Source organism: Montipora capricornis, chromosome 3, assembly GCF_036669925.1.
Source record: "Montipora capricornis isolate CH-2021 chromosome 3, ASM3666992v2, whole genome shotgun sequence".
In the NCBI taxonomy this organism is placed as follows: domain Eukaryota; kingdom Metazoa; phylum Cnidaria; class Anthozoa; order Scleractinia; family Acroporidae; genus Montipora; species Montipora capricornis.
Window position 1 is genome coordinate 12473178 of NC_090885.1, and position 12500 is coordinate 12485677.

General features: G+C 40.5%; 1 protein-coding gene across 4 annotated transcripts in view; it reads left to right on the plus strand.

Annotated features, from left to right (window-relative positions):
• The window catches only part of LOC138041126 (putative L-amino-acid oxidase YobN), a 37743-nt gene extending 36097 nt beyond the window's left edge, over positions 1-1646 (plus strand). For all 4 annotated transcript variants that reach the window (XM_068886898.1, XM_068886896.1, XM_068886897.1 and 1 more), the window contains exon 5: positions 1-1646. This exon is cut by the window's left edge and continues 467 nt beyond it. In XM_068886898.1, coding sequence (XP_068742999.1) covers positions 1-762 — 762 coding nt within the window. In that variant the 3' untranslated portion in view covers positions 763-1646.
• The last annotated feature ends 10854 nt before the right edge of the window (positions 1647-12500 follow it).

The following is a 12500-nucleotide window of genomic DNA, read 5'->3' on the forward strand; positions in this document are numbered from 1 at the left end:
CAATTTAAACATACAGTAAACGAGATTGAGTACACATTTCATCGAGATGAACCTTCCAAAAATCGCGTAAAAGTAAAGGCCTACGACAAAAATAGAGTGCTGCGTTCATTTGAGGGAGACGCTGTTATTGTCGCAGTTCCATTCAACATTCTCCGACAAATCACGTTCTCTTCCACTGTTGAGGATACATCTCCTCCACTTGAATTTTACAAGGCTATCGAAGACATCTTTACTGGTCCAGCAACCAAAATTTTTTTGCAGACGAAGACTAGATTCTGGGAGAAGAAAGATGGAATCAAAGGAGGGTTTTCGAAAACAAACCTTCCAATTGGTCAGATTCATTACCAAGACAACTATGATGACGACTCGGAGGGAGAAAAGGGCATGCTGTTGATTTACACGTGGAAGACAGAAGCCTTACTCTTTGGCTGTCTTGAACCGCACGCTGCTCTACGGGAGGCGAAAGAACAGATTGCCACTATCCACCCAGAGATCGAAGAGCAGTTTGAAGAGGGAAAGGTTTGGGCATGGTACGACAAGCCATCCGCTCAGGGGGCCTACACCGTTCTAAAGCCTAACCAGTTTCAGAACGTCCGGTGGTTACTGTATCCAATGTACAACATATTCTTTGCCGGAGAAGGACTCTCCTTTGCTTCAGGATGGATTCAGGGTGCCCTGGAGTCTGGTCTGAGAGCAGCTTACCAGTTCTACATTCGCAACGAAAGTGATTGGAGATTTGAAGAGTTACGTCCTTCTGTGTAAGCTCGAGCGCCTTGACTACTTTCTCTGTTTAATTCGTGACTAATTTTGTTTAAGCCTTTTTTATTTTGCGTTCAAAAACTAATATTCTATAGACTTTAGTTAATGACTGATTTTCAGCTTTTTGTGGACGAACTGAATGCTCTCCGTCGGTATTTCAAAAATTTCTCATTCTGATGGATGTATCGACTTAGGGGAAAATAACGATATATACATAAGCAACAATTGTGTCACTTTCCAACGAGCTAGCGGGAAAAAATGGCCATAGGAGTAGATACAGGAGGTGCGTAAGAAGGACAAGAACTTGCCTAAGGAGCACAATGACCACTTTCTGGCCTATTTTGCATTTCGATGCCTAGCCATTTTGTTCATGTCAATCGAGACAAGTGTGTCAAAAATACATGGCAACATACCCGAGAAGGATATATGAGTTACTGACCAAGGGGGAGGTCAAGATGGCTGGATATTGGCCAAGTTCTTTTTTTTTTTGCGTTTTTTTTTTTGCGAGTCAATGATCTTTGATCTTGCGGGAGACCAAGCGAGAAATCCCGAGCGGGCTAGATAGGTCCATCTTGCCCGCTCAGGTAGCCAATCACAGCGTGGGACTTGGTTCGTCTTGCCCGCTCACGGAGCTACTCATATAATAAGAAACAATATGGGTTTTGTCTATATTCACTCGATTTAGAGAGATTATCTAAAATCTCCAATTGTTTTGTTCTTCGGAAATTTAGCTGCTTTCACAAGTATTTTTCGAAAGTATTTTTGATAATTGCTTTTGTGTGTATATTTAGTTTTTCAAGCGAAAGCTTAAAATAACTTTTGATAAGATTATCCAACCCCTTTTGCAAAATCCTGTATCTGCCCCCTCAGGAATATCAATAGGCCATTTCCGAGTTCATGTCTGCCTCCTCTTTAAAGCGAGTCTAAGTGCAGAGTTTTTGTAATGGTAATTAGTTATACTTTACATATGAATGAAAACTAATTTTCATAACAAAAACTTCGCACTTAGACTCGCTTTGAAGAGGAGGCAGACATGAAGTCGGAAATGGCCTATAGGCAAGGCGTTGAACTTAAGCCGTCTTCACATTCAACGTTGATTATGATCAACTGGGGCCGGTTGCTCGAAGCCTGGTTAGCGATAACCATTGGTTAACCGGTATCAAAACCTACAGGTTTCCATGGTATTTAACGCTGGTTAGCGCTAACCATGCTTCGAGCAAGCCGGGCCTGAAGTATAACTCAGGTTATCATACTCCATTCAGTTTTATTCAATTATGGTTATTTTGACATCTGCGAAAATTCAAATACAATAGGCAGGGTAACCTCGCAGTGTGAGACAGAATGGTGCCGTATCGCGCGGATGCCACGATTATCATCATCATGCTTGAGGCGAGAATACCGAGAACAGAGGAAGACAAATCCAGATCCTCGCCAGGAGCCCATCTGGAGCGTGCAACTTCCATACAGCGTCTGTGAAACGGCGTTTTCACAAGTAGGTTTATTTTTAGACTAGCCCTTCCCGCGAATTAGGTAAAAAAAAACAAAGGCAGTTCCGGTTCGGTGACCCTATGACGTCAGCTTAATTTCTTGTAATTGGTCATCGGTCTCCTGTGGGAGTCTAATTAGCGGGAAATTCAATCTAAAAATAACCTTACTTGTGAAAACGCCGTTGCACGAACACAGTAGAGTTGTAGGCTCCAGATGGGCTCCTGTCCTCGCTCTATAAAGCTATTAGAAGTTTCGTCTGCTCAAACCAACACATGTTCGCCATTCTGTTCAATTAAGCACTGTAATTACTTCAAACAACCCCCTTGAGACATCCTCGGAGACCCAGGGCCCGATCGCGGATGCAAGGGGAAGTCTAAAACGAGTGAAAGAAAATGGCGACGAAGAAAGCATAGTAGGGGGAGAAGAGCCCCTGGGGACACGTTCTTACCAGACCAGTTGCAAACAGTCGGGGTAATTTGGAATTCTGGTTGGTGCAAGAAATTCTTTGTGTTTTTCTGCCCAATCAGAGGTCACCAGGCCGTGAAGTCGTTTCGTGGCTTCTTACACGGAAATCACTTGATCGTCATACTCGCCTGGTTCGTTTGGCAAGGTTTTGTTCGAGGACAAAAGTCTTAATCACAGCACAATGTACAGGGAATCGTCCGGAATATGGGACAAGAAATACGCTGGACCTTTCGAAAGTATCGTTACAGTTAGCATATTTCCAAGTGCGCGAGATTTGTTTAAAGATGTCCTCCCCGATTCACCTAACATTACAGTGATTAATTTTGATCTGGCAATTATTTTTGTTCTGTCCCCTTTTCCTGGTCAAGGTATTTCTTGATCTCTTGCAGCAATTGCTGTGGATAAAACGTTGCTATTCTCGACAAATTCTTGATCGCACGGGTTACACTCCTATGTCGAGCACGCAGCAAGACTTTATTTCAATGCGCGCCAAATTTAACGATATCGAGCTCGTGTTCTCTTCACGATATTGTTCACGACGAGCCACCCGAAAGAAACAATTGACGACTGTTGCCGAATATGTTCTTACGTTTTTGTTAACAAGAAGAGAAAGCGAAGCTTTCGTTTTAGGTGGCTGAAACCAGTTTCAACGCTTTCAAGGGACCTTGTTTAGTAGAAGGATTGGCACTACAACACTTTATCACGTAACAGCAATGTTATGGTACCATATGAAGCATGAATTATTGCTGAACAAGATGCAGTCATTTTTGTGACGTAACAAATTACCATGGTAACAGGAAAGCCCTGCAAAAACACCATGAATTTTGGCTTTAGTCGCTCATATCTGAAAAACGAACTCGGTGACCCCAATTATATATTGCACAAAAGTGATCAGCAGGCCAAGCTGAAACTATTGGTAAAGTTTAAGAAAATATGTGGAGTGGATTCAGAGCTATCTTAAATTTTCATTTATTTAAGGTGGCTCTGAATACGCTCCACATAACTTTTTTTTAAACTTTACGGAGAGTTTCACTCTGGCATGTTGATTACATTTCAGAAATGAAAAATGGGCGTCACCAGGAACCCATGACGGCTCCTGGCGTCACCTAGTTCGTTTTTGAGATATGAGGAGCTGAAGCCGAAATATGGGGTGTTTTGCAGGGCTTTCCTGTTGCCACGGTAACGTTTTACGTCACAAAAATGACCAAATCTTTTTCAGAAATAATTGGTGTTTTATATGGTACCATAACATTGCTGTTAAATGAACGTTTCTTTCAAGTGTTGAAACCGTTTTGAGCCACCTTAAACCACTTCCACCATCCTCGGTGATGTCTTGTCTTGGTGAGTTAAAAAAACACCATGAGGAAAGCACCCAAACATGAAAATCAAGTTGCCACTGTTTTCCAAAATCAAGCAAAGGAACATCCGTCAAGGTGTGCACATTTCCAATAATTATGTATGCATACACACACTGTATGTAGATGTAGAATACTTACAGTGTACTAGAAAATAAAATTTGCCATCGTTGTAATGGCATGTCCTTAAGTTTCAACTTTACTGCGAATTACTTAGTTTAACTTATTACAAAATATGCCATATCCTTATCCTTTAACGAGGCTCTGAACAGGTGTTCAACCGGCTTAATGCCACAAATGCCACCTGAGCCGCTCCTGAGGATAATGAATCAAGATTAATGCAACCGGAAATAGAGTTTGTTAGATTTGGTCAAGTTTATCTAAAAAGTTCGTCCAATGCCCTTCTCTGATTTGTTTGGAAACAAGTGAGAAGCGTTATTTTGCATTCTTAAAGTGAATTTTCCAAAAATTATCTTGTGAAATTTTTTTTCATCTTTCAGCTTTCTCATAAATATTTCAAATTCTACTTCAGTTTATAGTTCTTTCTCACATCATGTACTGGGTCAGAGAATTATGATATGGTTTCGAAATTTAAAAAATAAAATACTGCTCACCGAATTAGTTTTCGAGATACTTTTCAAACCCCAAGTTTTAGTGGGTCTTTGAGCAGCACTGTACCATTACCATAGCAACAGTTGGGACCCAGCAAACACCGTTTAATACATAAAATTCTGTTTTGCACACGTCTCATTTTGTTACTCAAATTGTGTTCTGTGTTTAAATTGTTAAAATCAAGTTCTAATTTGTTTTCCAAATTCTATTCTGTTTGAATATTGTTCGCTAAATTCAGTTCTGTCGCCTAAATTCTATTTTACTTTGAAATGGCAATTTGCCTAAATTATATTATCTTGCAAAGCGGTGATTCGCTCAAATTCAATTCTGTTTCACATGCGGATTTGTTTGTGAGCCTCGGACCGAGTGTACCACGGCCAAATGAAGAAGCCTTGGCCACATCTGCTTGTTCTTTCGAAAAATGGCGGCATGCAGCAGTTCGTGGGTTTCTTCACCAGTTGCTACACTCGATAGTTCGCCAAATCGAAAACAATAACGGTCGTGGTGACAATGCAGACGGAGTTTTGTACCTAGTTGATTGGCTTTATAATTGTTTGGTTCGCTATGTGGGTTGTACAATATCGACGTGACACATTGTTCGTCTTGTTGGTAGAAGCCGAGACATTCTTGAAGAGATTGTCAACGCTCATTCAAATAGTGATAACAATGGGGGTGACAGGCCTACACAACCCCTATCCAGGTGTTTTAGACAGCTTAGAGTTTGGCTCGAACGAGTATGTCTTTTAAGGATCTGCCCCTTTTGTACGAAACGATCGGGGTATCTTGAAAAATTTCGCTCATTAGGGATTGTTGCTGGATTAAATGCCATTCTTGCCTGAGTGTTTGTTTAAGATTAGGCACTGTTGAGCGGTGTTGTGTGACGAACAACAAGATTCGTTTATCTTTTTTGCATTTCTGTCGGAGGGCAAGTTTCATGTCCTCAAATTTGATGTCTTGATAGTGTTGCCGTAATCAGGCTTTATGGGTATCCTCGTTCGATAAGATGTGTGATGTGGTTTGAAATGCGTTTCTATGAAAAAATATAGGTTTGCTTGCGAATCGCTCGCTTTTATAAACGTTTGTGTCAATGAACGTTTTTCCTTCCCGCCCGTTCTTTGTCTGGTTTGGTGCGCTCGTCGCTGCATGTCTCCGAGGATTTAGCCATGTAAGTCGCCATGGTCTGAAACCAACGCTTTAATCTCCATTAGGGCATCTTCCTTTTTGGAGGTTGTTGGGACTGCTATAGAGGTCCGTCTTCACTTACAAGCTAAGGCTAATGGCCGTTTTTCTCAGGCAAGACCGCGGTTTTGATCCTTCGGGATCTCCTCATTTACCGATAAAGGAGAGCGATAGAGACCAATGCTCGGTATCACTCAGGCAAATGGCATGTTAGAATTCCCCGAACAAACTCCTCTAAGAAGTAATTCAAAATTAAAATCTTGCATTTTAAAGCACATCTTATCGAACGAGGATATCCATAAAGCCTGATTACGGCAACACTCAAGACATCAAAACTTGCCCTTCTACAGAAATGCAAAGAAGATAAGCGAATCTTGTTGTTCGTCACACAATACCGCTCAACGGTGCCTAAATACTCATGCAAAACATGGCATTTAATCCAGCAACAACCGCTACTTAGCGAAATATTTCAAGAGCCCCCGATCGTTTCGTACAAAAGGGGCAGATCCTCGTTCGAGCCAAACTCTAAGCTGTCTAAAACACCTGGATAGGAGTTGTGTAGGCCTGTCATCCCCATTGTTATCACTATTTGAATGAGCGTTGACAATCTCTTCAAGAATGTCTCGGCTTCTACCAACAAGACGAACAATGTTCTCGTCGATATTGTACGAGCCCACATAGTGAACCAAAAAATTATAAAGCCAATCAACTAGGTACAAAACTCCGTCTGCATTGTCACCACGACCGTCATTGTTTTCGATTTGGCGAACTATCGAGTGTAGCAACTGGTGAAGACACCCACGAACTGCTGCATGCCGCCATTTTTCGAAAGAACAAGCAGATGTGGCCAAGGCTTCTTCATTTGGCCGTGGTACACTCGGTCCGAGGCTCACAAACAAATCCGAATGTGAAACAGAATTGAATTTGAGCGAATCACCGCTTTGCAAGATAATATAATTTAGGCAAATTGCCATTTCAAAGTAAAATAGAATTTTGGGCGACTGAACTAAATTTAGCGAACACAATTCAAAAGAGAATATAATTTGGAAAACAAAATAGAATTTGATTTTAACAATTTGAACACAGAACAAAATTTGAGTAACAAAATGAAACGTGTGCAAAACAGAATTTAATGTTGAATTTTGTTGGGAATCACACGCCATAGGTATGAAGCTTTAAATTGCCCTTCTGCAAGGATTAGAGTAATCTTTTTCCATTGGACACACAACTATTAAGAGTGAAAAATCCTTTCTAGCTTCCTTAAACCAAGAAAATAATATTATTTATCTTTTTATCTGTGACCACATTTATGTCATTCTGTAGAGTGCCCTTTTATCACTTCAAATATTTGTCTATCTAGATTAGTGACGCAGTGAGGTTTTGCATTTTGCCTGAGTATAATATATTCTTGGGTTTCACTCACGTGATCAACAGCCATGTTTTTCAACGAAAACAAAAGAAGACGTTAGCATAATAATAGCTTTTAATTCCCGGAGGATTGGATCGGGACACCAACATGGCCGCCATTTTATTGTTTGGGGACACCAACATGGCGGCCGTGACGTCATGTGAAATCCAAGAATATGCTGATTTCAAAACCAAAGCAGCTGGATACAGTTGAACAAAAACAACAACAACAACAACAATAATAATTATTATCATTGTTGTTCAACTCTGTCCAGGTACATACTTGTACTATAAAAAGAGTACGCTGGTTCCTTCTTTCTGTGGGAAATGTGAATTAGTACATCAAATCAGTTAATAATGGTTCATTTTTTGCAGTTCTATTTTGTTTCGCTAAACTCAAATATTGTGCTACCTTTTCTGATGTGTCCAATAAAGCTGATAAATTAATAAAAAGTATAGAAAGAATGTGAATTAATTATTAAAAGTTGTCACATTTTTGGGATGCTGTAAGAGAAATCATGATCAAGGTTAAGATTAAATTATATTTGTAGAGGTACTAACTCAGAAAATATTGTGCTACCTGGCTCCAAACTCATTTTACTATTGGAGATTTCTTTGAACAGTATTGTTTTAGATTTTACTACGAAAACCACCGATCTGTGGAAATGGGTGGGAATTTACGTGTCTGCGCCGCCCACTTTTGCTTAAGGTGGCTGGGACCAGTTTCACTACTTTTAAGGACCTTTTAATTAGAAGGGTTGTCACTACAAAACTGTATCACGTAAAAGAAATGTTATGGTACCATATCAAACACCAATTATTACTTAAAAAAATGCGCTCACTATTTTGACGTGATAGGTTACCATGGCAACATGAAAGCTCTTCAAAAACACCCTATATTTCGTCTTTACTTGCTTATATCTTAATAATGAACTCGGTGACCCCCATTTTTTATTATAGAATAGTAATTAGCATCTTGAGATAGAACTATCAGCAAAGTTTAAAAAAATTCTTGGGAGCCAATTCAGAGCTACCTTAATTTTTCGAAAATTTAAGGTAGCTTTGAATTCGCTCCCAAGAATTTTTTTTAACTTTGCGGATAGTCCTATCCCAAATTGCTAATTACTATTTTACAATAAAAAATGGGGGTCACCGAGTTCATTATTAAGATATAAGCAAGTAAAGACGAAATATAGGGTGTTTTTGGAGAGCTTTCATGTTGCCATGGTAACCTATTACGTCAAAATTGTGAGCGCATTTTGTTAAGCAATAATTGGTGTTTCATATGGTACCATAACATTGCTGTTACGTGATACAGTATAGTAGTTATAACCCATCTAATAAGAAGGTCTCTAAAAGTGGTGAAACTGGTTCCAGCCACCTTAAGGGGTATTGGCAGAAGTGAGCGCATATGGAAGGCTCTGTAATCGTGGAAAAGCTCTCGAAGGAGACTTGAGAATGAAGATTATACAAGACATTATCGGAAAAGGGGAAGACTTCACCACAGGTTTCTTCGTGGGAAGTTTTTCTGCGATTTCCAACGAAAACGGAGATAACTTTTGAAAACGTGTTTTTCCATTGTTGCGGTCGTTATAGCACACCTTAAGCCCGTGAGAAAGGAATTGCATCAAAATGTTTAATGAAAGTGGGTGGGGCAGTGGCTCCGTAATTCGGGCCCATTCCGCAGATCGGTGGTTTTGGTAGTACTTGAATAGTTTTTGATTAAGTCTCCCAAACGTCTGTGTCCAACACACTGCACACTTTTGTAAAAAATATGAAACTGCAAACAATAATTTCCTTAGAGCAAAATTAATGTTGCTTAAAAACATTGATGACAATCCAACTTACGGTGCTCATAAAATATTCAGTCTCTTTCCTATTTTCTTTTCAACTGTCTTTAATCTTTTTTCACATTCAAATTATTGTCCATTATCAAAGTAAACCTATTTCAAAGGAATTGACAGCACATTTGCACAGCCTGGGTATTGCCCTTTGCAAGGCTAAGAACACATCAGCTGTTACTTTGGCAGCATCCAGAAGGCACTGATCAACCGCTCTTGCTTGGAGTTGGACAAAGAATGCCGGAAACTTGTGCGAAAGAAAAAGTCTTAAATGAAGTGTACTTTCTTAGATGACTGTGTGCTCGACATAGGAGTGTGGCCCGTGTGATCAAGAATTTGTCGAGATTAGCAACATTTCAGCGACAGCAATTGATGCAAGAAATCTAGAAATACCTCCACCAGGAAAAGGGGGCACGACAAAAATAGTTGTTAGATCAAAATTTGACCACGGTAATGTTAGATGAATCGGGGAGGACATCTTTAAACAAATCTCGCATACTTAGAAATACGCTACTGTAACGATACCTCCGAAAGGTCCAGCTTATTTCTTCGCCGATATTCCGCACGATTCCCTGTACATTTTGTGCTGTGATTGAGACTTTTGTCCTCGAGCAAAACTTTGCCAAACGAACCACAGGCAGACAACCCTAAGGATGCGAGAGCGCGTGACGCCACGTTATTTTGAGACAGTTGTAACGGCCGATTCAACTGATCGAGGAAAATGTTCCTTAAAAACTTCAAATCGCTATGTTTCTTTTCGAAAATTCATTTTATGGACAGCCAGATAAATAAAGTTCACTCACCTACTATATTTTGGGTTGTCCTCAATGATTTGATGGGTTTTTTGGACGCTTCGATTTCCTCTTCAGATCCCACGCGTTGCCACATACTATATAAATAGACAAGGCGTGCAACTTCCAAAACCGCTCACGGCCGACTTCCTCCAGAATCTAGCCGAATTTCTCCCACTTCCAAAGGTCGCTCGCCTCCCAGCCTAGGGCACGTAGAAAATCGATAATTTTGCTAGCATCGTGCCCAAAATCATCAAATTTACACAGCTCTGCAACCTTTGTTATTGCCAGACAATCCGGACACCGCTCATGAATCATTGGAATTTGATAACCATCATCAAAATCAAATTAACCAATCAAAAAGCACAGATTTCCCCCATGAGAGACAAAATTATTAATCTGTGCTTTTTGATTGATTAATTTGATTTGATCAAATTCAGTGGCGCATGACTCCTGTCCACATCATCTAGCAATAACAAAAACCTGGTCAAACGGCGCATGATAGTCGGTGATAGTTGATTCTCTCCAAACTATCATCAACTATCACCAACTATCTTTCACATGGTCAAACGGCCAAAGAAGTTCGTGATAATTGGTGATAGTTCACCACTGTCGCGCAAGTAATGCTCTATTTGACCAAATTGTAAGGGACCAAAGCCACAAGCTCCATGATCTGCTGCCGCCACGAAACGAGTCCATTTATTGCACCCGTAGCCAGAGATACTTCAAATTACCAAGTTGTAAGACAAATAGGTTTAAAAACACTTTTATTATGGCGAACAGTTTTAATTATTAGTAGTAATCTTAATTATTAGTATTTTGGTGTTGATACTTCTCCTTTTGTATTTTATTGTAGGTTATATTTTACGGTTTTATAGTAGTTATCAAAATATATATATAGATAATTTTTAGTTTCATTGTGAAGTATTACTAAGTCACATTTCAGCCGGCCCAGGGGCTGCAATGATTTTACTTCATAATAAAGCTATCTATCTATCAAAAAAGCAAAGTCATGCAAGCAGCTAGTTCCAGGCTCTTTCCGCGTAAAAATGTGAGCATTAAAATGGCTTCCGGGAGCGTTTACCATTTATTTGTCAACAAAAACCGAAAATTCCGGTTGGAAACTCAAATGGTACAGCTCATTCCACCGGAAAGTTTCTGGAAAAGATGGAAATCCTCAGAGGTACTCCTCTTTTCCCGTTCCAACCGAAATGACCGGAAAAATCCTGTACCATTTGTTAACTCCCACTCGACCCGGTGCACTTCGGCCTCTTTTCCCGCCATTCGACGCTGCAGATGCAGCCGTCATTTTGATTTGTTATTGTTTTCTTCTAGCCGCGAGAGTCTCGGGCTTGGCGAAACGCCACACCGGGAAAATCCCGTACCATTACGAGCATTCCATTCCAACCGGATTTTCCGTGCAAATGGTAAACGCCCCGGGCCTCATATTCGTCTATTAGACGTAATATCAGGTCATTACTCCATCTCGCCGCATTGCCCTTCTTGATCGATGAACGTTTAGTGATACGCTTCCTTTTTTTGCGGTGTCTCTTCTAATTCTTGCGAGTTGACGCTTTCTTTAGAAGATATCTTCTCTTTGTTATCTTGGTCTTCAATATTTTCTTTGTCATGATTATCATCTTGGATGTAAACAAGAATTTCTGAAGCTGCAGCTGAGCCTCGCGAGGAACTTTTGGCGGCCATTGTAAACGAGCCCGCCGATTTTCGGGGAAAACAGCTGACCAAAAACTATCAAGAACTATCATACGCGTGGTCAAACGAGGAAAACTATCATCGACTATTATGAAGAATTTGAACAAGTTCAAAATGAATGATAGTTGATGATAGTCGATGATAGTGTATGATAGTTGGTGGTCAAACGGAAGCGCGAGCTTTAACTATCATCGACTATCGTCAACTATCATCGAATATCATGCGCCGTTTGACCAGGGCTTTACAAATATCTCAAAATAACGTGACGTCACGTGCTCTCGCATCCTTAGGGTTGTCTGCCTGTGAACGAACCAGGCGAGTATGGCGATTAAGTGATTTCCGTGTAAGAAGCCACGAAACGACTTCATGGCCTGGTGACCTCTGATTGGGCAGAAAAACACAGACTTTCTGGCACCAATCAGAATTTCGAATTACCCCGGCTGTTTGGAACTGGTCTGGTAAGAACGTGTCCCTAGGGGCTCTTCTCGCCCTACTATGCTTTTCTTCGTCGCCATTTTCTTTCGCTCGTTTAGACTTCCATTGCCTCTGCGATCGGCCCCTGGGTCTCCGAGGATGTTAACCAACGCGCTGTTAAAAAATCGATCGAGAAACCGCGCCACAAACATCACAGAACGAAGAAACCAACAGAATCCATTCATCTACAAAACCTTGGAATCAAAAATGTCATTCTCAAAAACTTTTCCTTTTATTTCTAACAATGGTTAAGATCTCAGGATTGAATCGATCCGTTAAAATCACTGACCACTTTACATGCACCTTCGCAAATGTCATCTATTGCATGACCTGCACACTATGCAAGAAGACCTACATAGGTGAAACAGGGAGAAGATCGGCGGACCGCACCACAGTTTCTTTAGAGACTAGAGATT